The sequence below is a fragment of the Carlito syrichta genome, unplaced genomic scaffold (assembly GCF_000164805.1).
Source record: "Carlito syrichta isolate Samal-C Ts95f unplaced genomic scaffold, Tarsius_syrichta-2.0.1 Scaffold308851, whole genome shotgun sequence".
In the NCBI taxonomy this organism is placed as follows: domain Eukaryota; kingdom Metazoa; phylum Chordata; class Mammalia; order Primates; family Tarsiidae; genus Carlito; species Carlito syrichta.
The window spans coordinates 175978-195305 of record NW_007252947.1 but is presented as its reverse complement, the minus strand read 5'-3'; the positions used below and the strand labels follow the sequence as shown (position 1 = coordinate 195305).

The 19328-nt window shown below is 37.7% G+C and overlaps 1 protein-coding gene across 1 annotated transcript in view; it reads right to left on the bottom strand.

Moving 5' to 3' along the window:
* The window catches only part of TXNDC8 (thioredoxin domain containing 8), a 28648-nt gene extending 9636 nt beyond the window's left edge, over positions 1-19012 (bottom strand). The window contains exons 1-4 of the mRNA XM_008066169.1: positions 18902-19012; positions 15724-15828; positions 8697-8756; positions 5679-5744 (exon numbers count right to left, since the gene is read on the bottom strand). Coding sequence (XP_008064360.1) covers positions 5679-5744; positions 8697-8756; positions 15724-15828; positions 18902-18925 — 255 coding nt within the window. The 5' untranslated portion in view covers positions 18926-19012. The remainder of the gene's footprint in view (positions 1-5678; positions 5745-8696; positions 8757-15723; positions 15829-18901) is intronic.
* Positions 19013-19328: the final 316 nt, after the last annotated feature.

Sequence of the window (19328 nt, the reverse complement as noted above, 5' to 3'; positions counted from 1 at the left end):
AAAAAAAAAAAAAAAAAAATCAAATTTATGAACAACTTACAATAGAATAGAATACAGTGAAATATTCTGGTTACAAAAATCAGCCAAGATTTTGGGTGCCCCATCTGGAAGACACCACAGGAATGAAATTATTTACCACAATTAGTTTTCCTGGAACATGATGTGATGTCCTAGATGAAAACACTAAGGAACACAGCATGAAGGAACAAGCCCACCTTACTGATTATCTGGAATTTGCTTTGACTCTCCTTTGTCCTAAAACTATGATGTAATTTCAACCATTGCTTATATTGAATTCCTGTCAGATGGTCATCAAGCCTCTGCATGAAAATTTCCAGTAACCAGGGAACACCCATTGTGTACCATGGCCCCAGAGCATTAGATATAGCTTCACTTGTTTTAGTTTTTTAAAGTTTTATTTATGTTTATATACTTTGAAAATGATTGAGATAAGCTAGCATCAAGGGCAAAATAAAATAATGAAAATATTCAAGGATGATGCTGTGCAGGGGTGGCAATTAGGGAGTGCCAGGAAACTGCAGGTAAGGGAGATTACTGTATTCGAGCAGAGGAGGTAATTCTGAGTTTCTTGGCAGCAGTGGGAAAAAGAGAAACCCAGGAGATTCTCTAACCCCTGTGACCTGATGCAAAGAAGCAGGTCATAATTTCAAGAGGGATAACTATCCTCCTAATTCTGTGTTCTGGGAGGAATTATCACAAAGCTTTTAATACAAGGTACATCTAAAAAGGCATAATGGGTAAATGGCTCTTTGCCAGATGTTTTACCAGAAATGTGAAGACAGTTCTTGTAACAAGTCTTAATAGAAACTAGACTAGAGGTTTGATTTTTTAAACAGAATAACAGATATGTAGTACTCAACTGCTTCAATAAGCCATTTTCAGTTGTGCTGTCCCAGATAAAAGAGAGGAGTACATTTATGGAGGTGGTTCAAAGAAGTGAATTTGATTTTTCTCACTTCTCACCCCCCAAGGAAAACACTGGCTGCTCATGAAAGCCTTGTTAGTCAGTTCTTTTGAAAGAGGAAGGAAATTCACATGAACAAGTCTTTTTTGTCTGGCAACACAAAGCCTTCTCTGGTACCAGGGACTTTCTTTGCAGATCACTGTGAGGTGGAACCTGGAGGAAGTTTTGCAGGTCTGGAGGCAATGGTAGAGATGGAGACCTTGCTGACTCCTATAGTGCCCGCACAGATGCCAAACACTGAAGGTTGAGTCACAAGAGGTGAATGATTTGCCTCTTTGGGATTTCCTTCTCTTTTTTTGTGGCCCTTGTCTTTTGCATAGAAGATTGATATTATTTGCCAGTATTACAAACTTTTCTGGAGGTTTTCAAATAATATCTACATTGATCCAAGTATGAATCTGTCAGGAAGCAGACTCAATAGTATGATGTGACATAATTTTTTTTTTTTGAGTTGGAGTCTCCCTCTGTCGCCCAGACTGGAGTGCAGTGGCCGCTCCCGGCCACCGCAGCCTCAACCTGCTGGGCTTCGGCGATCCTTCCACCTCAGCCTTCCGAGTAGCTGGAATTACAGGTGCGCGCTACCACGCCCGGCTAATTTTTTTTTTTTTAATTTATTGTAGAGATGAGATCTCGCTGCCCAGGCGGGTCTCGAACCCGCGGGCTCAGGCAATCCACTCTCCTCAGCCTCCCAAAGGACATAATTTTTTTTAACTTCATAATCTGTTTAGAAGCAGACTCAATAGTATAATGTGACATAATTTTTTTAACTTCATAATCAGGATGCTAAGTTAGTAATATTCAATGAGAAATTTGATCCTCAGGAAAAATTCTTGGGGCATGAATATCTACTTTATAATCAGTGGCTTGTTGGGTGATACTGGAATTATAATACAGGGAAGTAGATTATCTTAATGGACAGTGTCATCAGCTAGGTTCATTCTATTTTCCAATAGCTACTGGGCAAACAATTCAAACTTGAGATCTTTAGTGATCCCTAGAATGCAGGCCTTTTGTGCTATCAATTTAAAAGAGATTTTATACTCTTTAGAAACTCATTATGACATAATTGTTTATGTGTCCCTTCTCCCCTTCTTAATAAAAGCACCTTTATCTTCATACAGAATTGGGGCCAAGAAGGGCCAAGCCTTTCCTCAAAAGCATCACTTGGACTTGCTCAAGAGCCTAGACACACAATCAAGTTGAGAACTCAGAGTCTTATATCATCATAAAATGAGTAAAAACTGTTGAGTGGCAGCAGCTACCAAGCAATATAATCAAGCAGAAGAAATGAAACCAGAAAACTGTACTGAGCTGGAGAGAAAACTGCCCTGAGTCAGACTGAAGCCATGATAAAATTAGGACAAGAGGCAGACTGGCACTGGGATGCAAGAGGAACACAGAACATTCACTCATTCATTCATCACACACATAATGAGTGTTTTCTATCCACCTGAATTCTTCTAGAAACTGAGCTTTCAATTAGACATGAACTCCTCCAGGTGTTGAAATAGTCTGAGAAAACAAATGAAGTTAAGGACTGAATTAAATAGGAAAGGGAATGGAATAGTAGATTGGGTCAAAATTATGGAGAAACTGGAATAGCAGCCTTAAATACAGGAGTTTAGCTTTGATTCTGTAAGTAATGCAAGAAGAGGGCCATGAAATATTAAATAAAAGAATGACATACATGGCTGTGCATAGATCTATTGGGAAAAGAGAACAAAGCTGTGACACTAACTTGAGGGTATGGAGAGCTATTGCAATTGTCTAAGTAAAAAGTATTTATAGCTGGAACTATAAAAGTAGGGATGAAATTGCTAAAGGAGAGAAATTAAGAATGGGAAAAGGATAGGACCTTGGGGAACACTTACATTTGAATATACTAGAAAACAAAGAAGCTAGAGGAGAGTTTAGAGAGGGACCTGAAATAGAAGCCAAAAGAGGAGGAAGTTTCTAGAATACAGAAGCTGTTAGTTAATGGTGCTTCTTATAACCAAGAAAAAAAAAAGAATTGAGAAATGAACATTTAAATGAGTTGCAGGGAGATCTTTGGTGACTTACAAGAGAATAGATAGATAAAGGAATAAGGGAAAAATGAGAATTGGAGACTGTAAGTATATTTTACTCTTTTAAGAATTAGACCATGAAATGAAGGAGAGTCTGAGAGAACATCTGAGAGTCTAAGAGAACATCAGATCCATTCATTAGAATTTTTTTGGTTGCAAGTGACAGAAATACCAAAATAAACTTTATATAACTGAAAAATTTATGGGGATAGTTCAGGTTTCAGGCATGGATAGATTCAGGGTTAAATCAATGCCATTAGTACCTCTTGAATTGACTCTACTTTCCTCTGTATGGTGGATTCCTTTACAGATCCATTTTCAAGTTCTTGGTAACAAGTTGACTGTGGTAATTTCAGTCTCATATCTTTTTAAATTCAAACCCAGTGATATCAAGAGAGAAGGCCTAAGCAGAGTTCTGAAAGTAGTTCTGGCTTGGTTTGGATTGGCTTGACTAGAGTTAAAGGCCCATGTCTGGCAGGAATAGAGTCCACAGATTGGTCTAGGAATGCAGATAGAGACCTAAGGAAGCACATGGGCTAAGAATGGGTGGTTCCTTGGAGGAAAATCAGAGTATTGTAAATAGAGAATGGAGAATGGATGCTGGGTGGCAGAAACAAGTCTCCAAACTCTAAAGTTGAAAGAAGGTGACTAACAGAGGGCTGAAACAGAAGGAAGGGAATGTACTCAAGGTGCATGGATGGAATTGATTTCGAAAAGAGGGAGCATCCTCATTTCTGAGATGAGAGAGAAGGAGAAGATAATAAAAGATGATACATAGACCAATTGACAAATAGATGTGGAGAGTTGAGGGTAAATATGTTAAATAGCTTCCAATTTCAAGTAAAAACCCAAAGGAGAGAATATATAGTGTGGTTTCTTATTTGAAAAAAATGTTTAAACCTATGTTACCAACTATATAGCAATAATTACATACAAGCAAATAGAAATGGAAAATAAAATTCTACAGCCAGCATACTGTCAAATGCTCTCATCTTCACATTGCAGATATGATCTTGACAAAGCTTAAGCATCCAATTTTTTTACTTTACATATGCTCTTTATAACATTTTTTATTTGCATACTATTTCTTTTTCTTTCCTCTTTTTTTTTTTTTTTTTTGAGTTGGAGTCTCACTCTGTTACCTAGACTGGAGTGCAGTGGCATGCTCACAGTCACTACAGCCTCAACCTGCTGGGCTCTGATAATATTTCCACCTCAGCCTTCCAAGTAGCTGGAACCATAGGCATATGCCACTATACCTGGCTAATTTTTAAATTTATTGTAGAGACAAGGTCTCGCCATGTTACTCAGGCTGGTCTTGAATCCCTGAGCTCAGGCAATCCTCTCGCCTCTGCCTCCCAAAGTGCTGGCATTAAAGGCATGAGTCACTGCACCCAGACTGCATACTATTTCATAGAGTAGATATATCATAGTTTGCTTAGTCATATTTCTAGAAAAAAGACATTTAGATAGCATCTATTTTTAAAAATTAGAATAATTTTACAATTATTAGACATTTAACTGTTTGTTTTTCCTTGAGGTATTTCTGTAGCAAAAGTTCAATTGTGTAAAAGAGAATAAACATTTTGTATCTCCTATGTGTGTTGTACAGTCACCTTCTAAAGGAGTCAGTGTCCCAGCCATATATGTCAGTGTCCCAGCCATATATGAAAGTATTAGTTTTACCACATACCAAGCATTTTAGACATTTCATTCCATTCATATATAAGATAACTAACATAACATGCTGAGCACTTAATGCCAAGATGGGTCTAAATACTTTAGTTGTGTTAATTCATTTCCCTATGAGGGAAAAAATTAGTTATGATCCATGTTCTTATAGATAAAGAATCTAAGGTACCTTTGTACCTCAGAACTGGTATTTGAACCATGGAACTATAAATCTAGAATCTGAATGTCCAACCACTGGGTTATCCTGCCATGTGATAGTTTTGAGTAACATTTCCTCAAATGTTGTTAACAACTTGTGTACATTCATGTGAGAATTTCATCATGTCCTTCTTTGGAAGATTCTTTCTTGATGATTCTGTCCCAGAGTAGGAAGATTCTTTCTTGATGATTCTGTCCCAGAGTAGTGGGATAATTCTTATGAGTTTGGACTTCAGGTGGTCTGAATTATGCCATTGCTTTTTTTTTTTTTTTTTTTTTGAGTTGGAGTCTCACTCTGTCACCCAGACTGGAGTGCAGTGGCTGCTCCCGGCCACCGCAGCCTCGACCTGCTGGGCTCCAGCGATCCTTCCGCCTCAGCCTTCCAAGTAGCCGGAATTACAGGCATGTGCTACCACGCCCGGCTGATTTTTTGATTTATTGTAGAGATGAGGTCTCGCTGCCCAGGCGGGTCTCAAACCCGCGGGCTCAGGCAATCCACTCACCTCAGCCTCCCAAAGGCGCGGGATTACAGGCTGAGCCACCGAGCCCAGCTGCCATTGCTTTTTTAAAAACCCCTTGCCAATATGTAAGGCTCAGAAACTAAGAATTACTTGCTAAGTATTAGAAATAAATGCAATTGTTTCATCCAACCATGATATCCCAGGCTTTTTGGCGAGGAGGGGGCCTCTGTGGTTCTATAATCTGATTCAACCCTGCTGTTTATCATAGAAGCATACCTTCTGGATTTGCTTGAACATCTGAAATGTAGGTATTGCTTTGATGTTACAAGTTTCTGCCAACTCCTGGGAAATAAAAGAAATGACATGATGTCACAGTTTTGGAGTCTTCTCTCTGTACTAAGCAAGTTACTCAGTGACTTCTCAGAATGTGTGGCTGAAAGCCCAGGGACACCTGACACTTTCCACAGTCTCCTGCTATGAATCTTGTAAACATATCCTCAAAGTCTCCAGACTGTCACCGCAGAGTTCCTGAGATTTTTTTCATCCCCAAACTCTAGGAGATGGATAAGAGGTGGAGGCCACGACAGAATGATGCTTAATGGGTCAGTGAGCTTTATTTAAAGGATCTTATAAAAGATTGCAGTGGAGCCCCAATGGATTTCAACAAAGATCAATATTTTGGCTATTGCAAAAATAGGAGCCCCAATGGATCTCAATAAGGATCAATATTTTTGCTGTTGCAAAAATAGGAAATCATAAACAAATCTTTATAACTCGCACTTGAGACATTGGATGATATATTGGTCTAGCATTTTAGGTAATGCTTACATGCTTCTTTCTTTTAAGTCCTACATCCTTTGCACTGCCCATCTTTGCAAAAGATTCGGAGCCAAAAGACAAGAAAAGATGCCAGACTACCAATTGGTTTAATCCATTCCAAACTACTTCCAAATGGTAGTTCTTTGTTTATCTTTTTTAGGAGTTAAAAGAAAATTAGCCACCAACAGGATCAGCAGAATTGGACACCCATCTCTAGTATACCTGTCATTTTATTGTTATTAAATTTCCCCACTATTGACAACACACACACACACACACACACACACACACACACACACACACACACATCCACATCCACATAAGCACGTGCTAAATTATAATTTTTATGATCAGAGCCAATGACATCAACTAATAAATAAATTTCTATTAGACAAGTGTGTATTTTGCTTCACCTTAAAAGACAAAGAACCATAATAAAAAAGTGAAGCAATAACATGTTAGAGAGAATGTAAAATCAGAACTCATCTATGGCCGTATTATCCTAAGTGTGCCTGATCTCATCCAATATTATAAGTTACTTAGAGTCAGACCTGGTTGGTACTTGGAAGGGATAAATTAGAACCCATACACTGTTGGTGATAATGTAAAATGGTGCAACTGCTTTGGAAAACAGTTTGTCAGTTGCTCAAAAAGTTGAACATAGAGTTACAAAGTGGTCATCAATTCCATTCCTAGATACATACCCAAGAGAAAGAAAAACTTTTGCTCACACAGAAACTTGTACACTAATGCTTATACCAGTATTAATCACAATTGCCAAAAAGCACAAACAACCCAAACGTCCACCAACAGATGGATAAATAAATAAATGGTCTATCCATATAATGGAATATTATTCAAGACAAAAAGGAAAGAAGTATTGATATAGTTTATAACATGGATGAACCTTGAAAACTTACGCTAAGTGAAAAATCCAATCATTGAAGAACACGTATTCTTTTTATGAGAATTATAATAAGCAAACTTTATAGATAGACTACAGATTTGCAGTTGGTAGGAACTGGTTGTGACTGCTAACAGGGTATAGTATTTCTTTTTGAAGTGATGAAAATATTGTATAAGTGATTGTGGTGCTGTTGTACAACTCTGTGAACTTACAAAACGATAAAGATATAATGATCCTAGGTGTGTATTATGAGTTCATAGTACATGATTCAGCATGAAGGACAATTAAACACTGTCACACTTTAGTGTACCTTGAAGGGAATGGGGAAATGGAACTTTTTATTAAGCTCTGGGCACTGTGTTATATATTTAATGTATTTTATCACATTTTATCTTCTGTGAAGTATTACTGCCCTGTTTTACAAATGAAAAACTGAAGTTTATAGAGGTTAAATAATAATAGGTAGTGAAACCATTAAAAGACAGACTGGCAAATAACTTTTTGTTTTCATTCTAAAACTCAAATTCAATGAAATGTATGAACAGGCCACTTATTATTACTTTTTCTCATAACAAATCAACAAATATTAGGAAGAATAATTAGAGACATTGTGTGTATTAGTAAGACACATTTTGATTGAGGATATGAGGCTGATTTTTTTTGGGGGGGAAAGGGTGGAATGAGGAAGGATAGCTCTAGGGACATGAAAGAGGGATTTTAGAAATTTCTTGTGAGATGTGTATATATGTACACCCACAAAAGCATAAGATATAGCAAAAGGAAAGCAAAGCATATTAAGATGTCTGGATTGCATTGAGTTGGGTTTTAGAAATTGAATAATCTATCATGGGGATGAAAATAATTTTTCACCTTGAACCTGACTCCAACCCATTGGTATTACCTGCCAAGAACAACTCTGCTGAGGATTCTGGAAAAGATTCAGAGAAAGTGGAGAAGAATGTTGGGATTGACTAGTAAGGCCTGCTACAGAGTGAAAGAAGAGAGGAGCATCAGAAGAGCCATATATTTGCTAATTTTTTTTTTTGAGTTGGAGCCACTGAGCCCGGCGTATTTGTTAATTTTTAAAAAGTAATACAAAACATACAAGAGCATTATAAGAGAGTTTAGTACAGTTTATCAGAAAAATGCAAAATTTGATTTGTTTTTAAATTGATAATGTAAGCCCGGCTCGGTGGTTCAGCCTGTAATCCCATGCCTTTGGGAGATTGAGGTGAGTGGATTGCCTGAGTCCGCGGGTTCGAGACCTGCCTGGGCAATTTGGTGAGACCTCATCTCTACAATAAATCAAAAAATCAGCCGGGCGTTGTAGCGCCTGCCTGTAATTCCGGCTACTCGGAAGGCTGAGGCGGAAGGATCGCCAGAGCCCAGCAGGTCGAGGCTGTGGTGGCTGGGAGCGGCCACTGCACTCCAGTCTGGGCGACAGAGTGAGACTCCAAATCAAAAAATAAATAAATAAATAAATTGATAATGTAATAAATGAGACAGTGCTACTCAATTACAATACATTTGAATTTTAAGTATCTACATAGAGGATTTAAGACTCTTACCGGAGAATCATCCACATCCACATTAGCAAAAAATACATTTTGGTATTGCAGAGACATTGCCTTGAAAATGAGAGAATAAAAATTCCCCATTAGTTTAGTGTTAATACTAAAATATGAACTAGAAGTGTCTTGGCAAAGACAAGAAGTGAACAGAAATGTTATAGAGAACAAACATCATTCTGGCATTTCACTACTGCCTAGGACTTGAAGCACCAAGTCAGATGCCAGATGATGTCAAAGTCAGATGATGCAAGAATCAGTGACAGAACCAGAGTCAGAAAAACAAACTGAAGATTGGAGTTTCAAGGTGGAAAAGGACACAAAACAAAGAAATAATGAGATTGTAAGAAAAGAATGATTTATTTTTACAATAAGCCACAAGCTGCACGTAACTGCTTTTTGCTAAGTCACTTCCTGCTTCTTTGTTCTCTTTTTGCAGGATTTACTTTGATAGGCTTTTTCATTTAAACTTTCAATGGAAGCCGGGCTCGGTGACTCAGCCTGTAATCCCGCGCCTTTGGAAGGCTGAGGTGAGTGGATTGCCTGAGCCCGTGAGTTCGAGACCCGCCTGGGCAGGCGAGACCTCATCTCTACAATAATTCAAAAAATTAGCTGGGCGTGGTAGCACGCGCCTGTAGCTCCAGCTACTCGGAAGGCTGAGGCGGAAGGATCGCCGGAGCCCAGCAGGTCGAGGCTGCGGTGGCCGGGAGCGGCCACTGCACTCCAGTCTGGGCGACAGAGTGAGACTCCAACTCAAAAAAAAAACACAAAACAACAGCAACAAAAAAACTTAAATGGGAACCAATTAGAACAAAATCTTGTAAGCCCATCAGCAAATAGGACATGCAAATAAAATAAGTTTGTCATACTTATGTTAACTAATTAATAGATAGGCCATGCAAATAAACTAACCATGTAAACCCATCTATATATGACATGTAGGTAACATCCGGGACAGTGATGTAACCTCTGGAAGTATCCAGCCTATGGGGAAAGAGGAGGGACTTGCATTTTAGGGTTTAAATACTCTGGCTGAAACTTCTTCCGTGTGCCTGCTCATCTGAGGGACACCCATTCTTGCAAGAGCATTTAAAAAGCTGCTTAACTCTACTGATCTCCGAGTCTTCTTGTTGTTTTTGGACAACCCAGTCTGGAGATGGGGGTGTCCCCCAGGACCCCCATTTCTAGCAAGACGTGTGTTGAAGGGCCAGACTTACCCTATGGGACAGAGAGAAGGGATAGCAGCTTTTTCCTGGAAGAGGATTTAGGGGAGTCTGTCTTCAGTGGTCTTCAAGATACAGTTCTCTAAACCAAATACCCAAACTCTACCTTCTCTTCCTGCCAGGCGTTTTGGGAGGTGCTGCTGGTGTTAGTGATAGAAAGCTGTTCTGCTGGAGGTGATATCAACATTTCCATGCTGACCATTAGGCTAATTGCTTTCCACCTCCATTGCCGTCTTCTGTCCTTTACTATGTATTGAAATTAGATTTCTAGACTCTTTGCTAGCTGACTTCCAGTTAGGTTGTGGGAAGCATTTTCAGGAAATGGAAAGTAAGAGGAGGGAAGAAGGAATTCTTTTCTGCTTCTGTTTTGCTCTGGAATCATCTTGGGCAGTGGTCACCACCAACCGTTTTGATCATGGGTCTGGGAGAAGAGGATGTCATAGTAGCAGCAGCAACAGTGACTTGTAAATAGCAGCTCCTGGGTTTCTTTTCACTCACCTGTGATCATATCCCTAAGGACACTTGACAGCATCTTGATTTGTTTGCTTAAAATCATTCCAATGACTCAATTCAAATGAGATCTCCTTCTGATGGTGGTGTGAAATATACAAAGCTTGGCCAAATGGAGACAATAACAGATGGAGCCGTCACTGGGGGACTCCCCCATGAAAAACCAGGAAGAAGCATGGCATGGGGGTGTTTAGATGGATATGTGCAGAGTTCTATTGTAGGAAATTCTCCCTAATTGTTTTGTCCATGTATTGTGGCCAAAGTGGGAAGTCTTTCTTCAGTAGACCATCAAGACGGTGAAATTGGAGAAAAACCCCTGAATAACAGGCACAAAGTCCTCTGAGTTTTAGAATGCTTTTCAGATTTAAAAGATGTTTCTTTTAATTGGTACCATCTCCATGCCTGGCAGGAAAATATTACTGCCCAAGAACTCTGGAACAATTGATTTGTCCTTTACAAGTCTGAAGAGAAATGGATGCTCTTCAGTAGGAATCATGGGAATGGGTTTGGCCTATGTGGACACCTAATTCCCAGAACTAGTTTCTATTTATGAAGTTTTCAGAGACTTCAAAGTCTGCCAAGAAACATGCAGGGATATGACATTGTCATTTTTTAAAACAGATTTTATATTCAAGTGGTACATGTGCTGGTTTCTTACATAGGTATACTGTATGGTAGTAAGGTTTGGGCTTCTATTGAATCTGCCCTCCAGTGGTGAGCATGGTACCCAATGGGTGGTTTTTTAACTCTTACCTCCTCTCTCCTTCTTTAGTAGTTACCAGTGTCTGCTATTCCCATCCTTATGCCCATAGGTACCCAGTATTTAGCTCCCACTTATAATTGAAAACATGTGGTATATTCAGTTTTCTGCTTTTGTGATAGTTCACTTAGAATGATAGCCTCCAGCTGCATACATGTTGCTGCAAAGGGCATGACTGTGGTTTTTTTGTTTGTTTTTTTTTTTTTTATGACTGTGGAGTGTTCCATGGTGTATATGTATCACATTTTTCTTTTCCAGTTCATTGTTGATGGGCATCTAGATTGGTTCCATGCCTTTGCTATTGTGAATGGTGCTGCAATAAACATGAATGCAAGTGTCTTTTGGTAGAATGATTTATGCTCCTTTGGGTATATACCCAGTAGTGAAATTGTTACATCAAATGGTAAATCTATTTTGGCTTTTGGGAAATTTCCAAACTGCTTTCCACAGGGGCTGCACTAACCTACATTCCTACCAACAGTGTATGAGCATTCTTTTTTCTCCACAACCTTGCCAACATCTGTTGTTTTTTGATTTTTTAATAATAGCCATTCTGACTGGTGTGAGATGGTATCTCACTGTAGTTTTGATTTACATTTCTCTAATGATTAGTGAGGTTAAGCATTTTTTCATATGTTTTTTGGCCACTTATATGTCTTCCTTTGAGAAGTGTATGTTTATGTCCTTTGCCCAGTTTTCAATGGGTTTTTTCCCCCTGCCGATTCATTTGATTTATTTATAGATTCTGAATTTTAGGCCCTTGTTGGATGCATAGTTTGTGAATATTTTCTGCCATTCTGTAGGTTGTTTATTTACTGTTGATGGTTTCTTTTGCTATGCAGAAGATTTTTGACTTGATAAGGTCCCACTCCTCCATTTTAGTTTTTGCTGCATTTGCTCTTGAAGAGTTTGTCAGGAATTTATTGCCTATGCTGTTGTCCAGGACAGTGTTTCTTAGGCTTTCTTCTAGGATTTTTATACTTTGGGGTCTTACATTTAAGTCCATCTTGAGTTAATGCTTGTATATAGTGATAGGTAAGGGTCCAGATTCATTCTTCTGCATGTGATTAGCCAGTTTTCCTAGCACCATTTGTTGAATGAGGTATCCTTCCCCAGTGCTTGTTTTTGTCAGCTTTATCAAAGATGAGTTGGTTGTAGGTGAGTGGTTTTATTTCTGAATACTCTATTCTACTCCACGTGCCTATGTGTCTATTTTTATACCAGTACCATGCTGTTTTTAGCCTTGTAGTAAACTTTGAAATCTGGTAATGTGTGTCTTTGACTCTGTTCTTTTTGGTTAGGATTGCTTTGGGTATTTGAGCTCTTTTTTGCTTCCATATAAATTTAATTATTGTATTTTCTAGAACTGTAAAAATGATGCTGGTAGTTTGATAGAGTTTGTGTTGAATTTGTAGATTGGTTTAGGCAGTATGGATTTTTTAACAATATTGATTCTTTCAATTCATGACCATGAAATGTTTTTCCATTTGTTTGTGTCATCTTTTATTTTTTTCAGCAATGTTTTGTAGCTCTCATTTTAGAGATCTTTTACCTCTTTGGTTAGATGCATTCTAAGATATTTTATTATTTTTGTGGCTATTGTAAATGGGATTGATTGTGCTTCTTGATTTTGTTCTCAGTCTGTTTGTTGTTAGTGTATAGAAATGCAGCTACTTTTGGGTATTGATTTTGTATTTTGGGACTGAAGTCATTTATTAGTGCTAGGAGTTTTTTGGTGGAATCTTTACGGTTTTCTAGAAATGAATCATACTATCTGCAAAGAAGATAACATTACTTCCTCTTTTCCTTTTTGGATATATTTTATTTATTTCTCTTGCTCTACTTGGAACTTATAGTGTATGTTTGTGGTTAGTGTTAAATAGTAGTGGTGTTAGCAGAAATCCTTGTCTTGTTTCAGTTCTTAGGGGAAATGCTTCCAGCTTCTTTCCATTAAATATGATGTTAGCTGTGAGTTTGTCATAGTGGGCTCTTAATGTTTTGAAGAATAATCTTTTGATGCCTAGACGGCTGAGAGTTTTATCATGAAGGAATATTGGGTTTTATACAATTCTTTTTCTGCATCTATTGAGATAATAATGTGGTTCTTGGTTTTACTTTTGTTTATGTGGCAGATTACACTTTTTTGATTTGAGTATGTTTAACCATGCTTGCATTCTGGTCATGATGAATGGTCTTTGTGATGTGCTGCTGGATGCAGTTTGCTAGTATTTTATTGAGGATTTTTTGCATCTGTGTTCATTAGGGATATCAGCCTGCAGTTTTCTTTCTTTCTTGTGTCTTTGCCATTTTTTGGTACCAGGATATTGACTTTGTAGTTCCTTCTTGGTTGCTTGGTATACTTTCAGTGGGATTGATACCAGCTCTTCCTTGAATGTTTGGTAGAATTTGGCTGTAAATTCATCTGGTCCAAAGTTTTTTTGGTAAATAGGTTTATTACTGATTCAATTTTTTGTCATTGGACTGTTCAAAGATTCAATTTCTTCCTGTTTCAATATTGGGAGGGTGTGTGTTTCCAGGGATTTATTCATTTTCCCTAGATTTTCTAACTTACATACATACAGATGTTTATAATAATCTCTGATAATCTTTTGTATTTCTTCAATATCGGTTGTAACATTGCCTGTTTTGTTTCTGATTGCATTTATTTGGATTGTCTCCCTTTTTTTTTTTTTTTTTTTTTTTGTTAATCTGGCCAGAGGTCTGTCAATCTTATTTGTTTTTTCAAAGAACCAGATTTTCAACTTGATCTTTTTTTTTGCTTTGTTTTTGGTCTCAATTTTATTTAGCTTCACTCTAACTTTGGTTATTTCTTTTCTTCTGCTAGCTTTGGGTTTAGTTTGCCCTTGTTTTTCCAGTTTTCTAGCAGCATTAGGCCTTTATTTGAGATCTATTTTCTTAATGTAGACGTGTTATGTTATAAACTTCCCTGTCAGCACTGATTTTATGGCATCTCAGAGGTGTTAGCATATTGTGTCTTTATTTTCTTTTGTTTCTTTTTAAATAATTTTATTATAGTGATGTGGGGGTACAGGTCAGGGTTAGGTACATAAGTAATCTATGTGCAGGTGAAGTTTGGGCCTTCATCTGGTCCTCTTTCCCCTGGTTTAGGACTGGATACCCTTTGTGTTGTTATGCTCCCCCTACCTCCTGGTAGTGTCCTGTGACTACTGTTCCCTCCCTTTGTGCTATTGTGATTAATGTTCAGGTCCATATGTGAGAACATATGGTATTCGGTTCTTTGTTTTTGTGATAGATCACGAAATATGAAGGTCTCCAACTCCATCCAACATCCAGGATCTATAAGGAGCTCAAATTAGCCAACCCTACTGCTCATTGAAAGTGGACTGGATAAAGAAAATGTGGTACATATACATGCTGGAATATTACACAGCCATAAAGAAGGACAAAATCATGGACTTCATAGCAAATTGGATGGATGTTGGATCTTTGTCAGACATGCAATTAGCAAATATTTTTTCCCCATTCTGTGGGTTGTCTCCCTGCTCTCCTGATGGTTTCGTTTGCTTTGCAGAAGCTTTTCAGTTTGATGAGGTCCCACTTGTCTATTGTAGCCTTTATGTCATTTGCTTTTGGGGATCTGATCAAGAATTGGTTGCCTACTCCAGTGTACATTAGAGTGTTTCCTGCAATTTCCTCTAGGATTCTTATAGTTTGAGGTTTTACATTTAGATCTTGGATCCACTTAGAGTTGATTTTTGTATATGGTGATAGGGAGGGGTCCTGCTTCATTCTTCAGCATGTGGTCAGCCAGTTTTCCCAGTACCATGTACTAAATAAGGTCTCTTCTTCCCAGTGGTTGTTATTGATGGCTTTGTCAAAGATGAGTTGGTTGAGATATTGAGTTTTTGCTTCTGGAATCTTTGTCCTATCCCATGGGTCTATATGCCTGTTCTCGTACCAGTATGAGGCTGTTTTGATTATCATTGCCTTTTAATAAAATTTAAATTCTGGAAGTGTGATACCTCCTGCCTTGTTCCTTTTGCTTATTGCCTTGGCTCTTTGTGCCCTTTTTTGTCCATATTAATTTCTGTCATTTCCAAGTCTGAGAAGAATGATGTTGGTAATTTGATGGGTATTATATTGAATCTGAGAGTAAGTTTAAAGAACTGGGGCAAGTTTATTCTTTTATGTCATAGTTAAAAGCAAATATCATATTTATCTGTATTGAAGTCCAATGCTTGGAAGTCCTGACTTCTGGAATGTTGGTAAATGTCATTAGTACAACACAAAAAATCCACTCATTTGCACAATTGGACTCTTTTGTACATCTTGCTGTTACTCACAGAATTATCCATTAACAAGCAGTATTCACCTTCTGGTGTTTACACTAGTTATCTAGTTAGATTCATTATATTATATTCAGGTTAATCAGGATGCTTCAAAAAACTATGGCTCCACAAATAAGTCATACATGCTAAGCTTTTAAGAATTACCTGGAAAAATGTCTTGAGACTAATTTTTTAACTATGAGATAGATACTGGTAGTACTTACATGAAAAATGGGATTCATCCTTTTGCAGGGACCACACCATTTTGATGAAAATTCAACCACCACAAGCTTGTGCTCAGCATCTTTCAAAAATGTTTTAAATTCATTCTGAAACCAGAATATAAATAAATGTAAATAATCACTTAATCTCAGATAATAAAATGATAGTCTAGTTCTTAAAAACCTTAACAAAGTGCCCCATCCCACTGTTATAAATGTCCCTGAGGTCAGATCTATTTCTCTTTGTAAGAACATTTAAATGATGAAGTCTATTCACCACATGGGTTGGTATGGAGCTAGGTAATAGTAGTTACCTCTAGGGAGAAACTGAGCTTGGCCAGGAAGAGATGAGGGCTAGAGGGTGGAAGTGAATCTTTAAGATCTGTAGTACTGTATTTTTGTGAACAAGGGTTTAAACATGCAATACTAGTGAAGTTTAAAAGGAGAAGAACTAATATAACACTTCAAGTCATTGCTTGTTTTGTTTTGTTTTGGGTGAGTGATCATTATTACAGCTACAGTTAAAACCATACATTTAAGGATTTGACATGCTTCTTGCTGAATGTCAAGTGAATTTTCCATCAACTGTTCACGTCATCTAAGTAAAGTAAGTTTTCCCTTCCTGGAAACGCAAATCACTGTATCTATACTTGCTTACTTTATGAAAAGTGACTGTCTTACACTATTTATTTCATGCATGGTATAGCTCCTCAGTTCCCTACAGGACTCAATCTTGATTCATTCCTCTACTCGCCATGACCTCTAACTGACATACGGTAAGTGCGCATGGAGTGTTTACTTGATGAATGAATCATTTGCTAATATATAGTGCTCTCTCAAGATTTATTTTTCCTTTTCTTACTATAATTGCAATAATTGTAGCTAATTAATTCTGTGTCTTATATTCTCTTTCATATCTTTACAACGACCCTATTGAGTGTGAACTATTATTATCCCCATTTTACAGAAGAGAAAACTGAAGTTCATTAACTTTCTCTTGATCAATCAGCTGGTGAGTAGTGTAGTTGGGATTGCTAATCTAGGCAGCCTGATTCTAAAGCCTATTTCCTTAACTGCCACACGACATCCTCTCTTGGGGTCTTCATAGAGATGGGACTTACTTTCCCTTTCATGGTACTAATTGCATCATGTGCTCATCTCTGAACCAATCACTTAGATGGGGGTGGGGTGGGACCATTAAATGGGCCCACTCCCACTAGGGATGGGGCTAATCTCATACAAATGGCATACCAGCTCTATAACAGGGCAGTCTTCACAATTATGTTGCTATTTTGTTTTGTTTCAAGCAGGTTGAAGTGATGACTCAAAGAAGACACACCCTTTTTCTTTACCAACATTCCTCTAGAATGGAGTAACTAACTTTTCAGAGAGCCATGCCAAAACTTCATTTCTCATTTGCTTCTGAAGTTATAAGATGTGTGCCATCCTCACAAGCTCCTATCATCCTTCACTTCAGTAGTTGTTGCTTGGGTATGAGCTGGCTTAGTTGGACCCTTGATTTGTCTGAAGGGATTACTGCCACAGTATAGGTATTTATTTAACGTGTATGTTTTGAGACCTATACTTTGCCAGGTGCTGCACAAGCTGCTAGGACGCAACTGTGGACAAAAACAAAACAAAACAAATCCCCAAAACATACACACACAAAATATTTTTTTTCTCTGTGGAGCTTACATTTTAGAAGGAAAAGTTTATGGTAACATCAATAGGCAAAACTTATAGTATGTTAGTGATAATTGCTGATAAAGAAAAGGAGAAGGAAAAGAAAAATGAAAGAGGAAGGAAGGATGAAGGATGGGTTAAAATTGTAGTATGGATGGCCAATGTCAACCCCAAAGGTAACATGACATCTGAAAAAAGATAGTAAGGACACATCAGGCCCTCAGGAAAGGTCTCTGTGGAGGAGAGAAGAAGTCTTCTCAGGGAAGAGTAAGGCCCTAAGCTATTCTGTGATATTTCTAGAACATTTTTTTTTTTAAAGTGGCCTTAAGAGTACCTACCAGTCCACCTGATGGGTGAATTTTTTATCCCTTTGTCTCTGTACAATGCATCCATGTAATCAAAAACTACTTGTATCTCCTAAAGTTATTGAAATATATACAAAGTAAGGACTGAGCAATAAGAATATCTATATTGCAAGAACATACAAATTGAGTGGGGAGTGAAATCTGGAAAAACCTGGTAGGAATCTAGTTATTGTATTAAACCATAGCAAACTCAAGGGAGAAATCATTACCTTAAGGGAGATATCATTACCTACCTCTGTCTAGTTTGCAACTCTATTACTGTAATAAAATCTCTTGAAATAAAAAAAGTGACAAAAGCATGAGCAAATGTGTGGTCTTTTAAAGCATTTTCTTATATCAAAGTTACAGGCCAATGACTTCTTTTAATCTAGTCAATGTCATTTTTGTGATCTATGTGTAGCCACATTTGGAGAGAATCTCACAATTGAGACTCATTTCCTTCACCCACCAACTCCTGCCCTCCTGTGAGGAGGCCTGGCATCAAAAGTCTAGATTCTAATGCCCAGACTACCCCTTAAGCAAGGGGTATCTCTTGTACCTCTGTTTTAGAGTCAATTTTAGAGCCAATTTTAGAGTCAATTTTCTTCTTTTTAAATCAAGAATCACCTCTGTCTTATGTATGAATTTAGATTTTTTTGTGACAGTAGTATTAGGCAATGGTAGAAAGTGGTTTTATAAAGTACCCTCCTATGGGATGATTGATACTACTGGCAATTATGTTGCTATTTTGTTTTAATTTGTTTTTTCCTACCCCATTCCATAAGTGTGTCTGGGGTTTCTGTTCTCTTTCCTTGGATAAGAGAGAAGACATAGACTCTTACTTTCAAAGAATTTTCGAGGTACAACTAAGGTGAAATCCATGGGACCAAATAAAACATGGACTATGTTAGGAGCAGGACTAGGATCAGTTGGAGTCAGAGCAGGAAATAAGAATCAAGGAGGGAGAAAACCCTTGATCAATCTGTTCTTTGATGACTTCTCTAGCTAGTGCCATCCCTTGAGAAGCAAGATGAATCTCCCCTATAGAGCAATGAAGGAATACTGGATGAAGAAAACAATCCCTAAAGTTGAAAAAAATCTATTCTCAAGATGGCCATTCTTGAAATATTCAATGAAGCCAAATAAATACTTGCCGTGTCTTTAATAATCTGCACCATGATTTACACCTGGGAATTGCTGACGAAAATCTCCTGTTGGTTCTTTTGGGTCCCTCTAGGTATCTCATTAATTATAGTATCCTTCCTGGAATGTAAGGGTACCTTCTCTATGATGTCATTAAGCATGTCATCTCAGAACCTGGAACACTGGCAGACTTAGCATTTAATTTCACATGTATGCCATGTTTGGTTAGTTAACTTGTGGCCAGCCAAGAATCAGTAAATTAATGGTCTTGTATGCAGAATTAATACTATGTCATTTTGATCTTTTATCACCTATTCCCACACATCTTTTTTCCTTCTCTGACCTCCACTGCCAATCACCAAATAAAAAGTAAGCAAAGTAATGTTAAATAGACGAAAGAAATTTCATAGAGGATTTTGAAAGAACAATTTTGCTGTT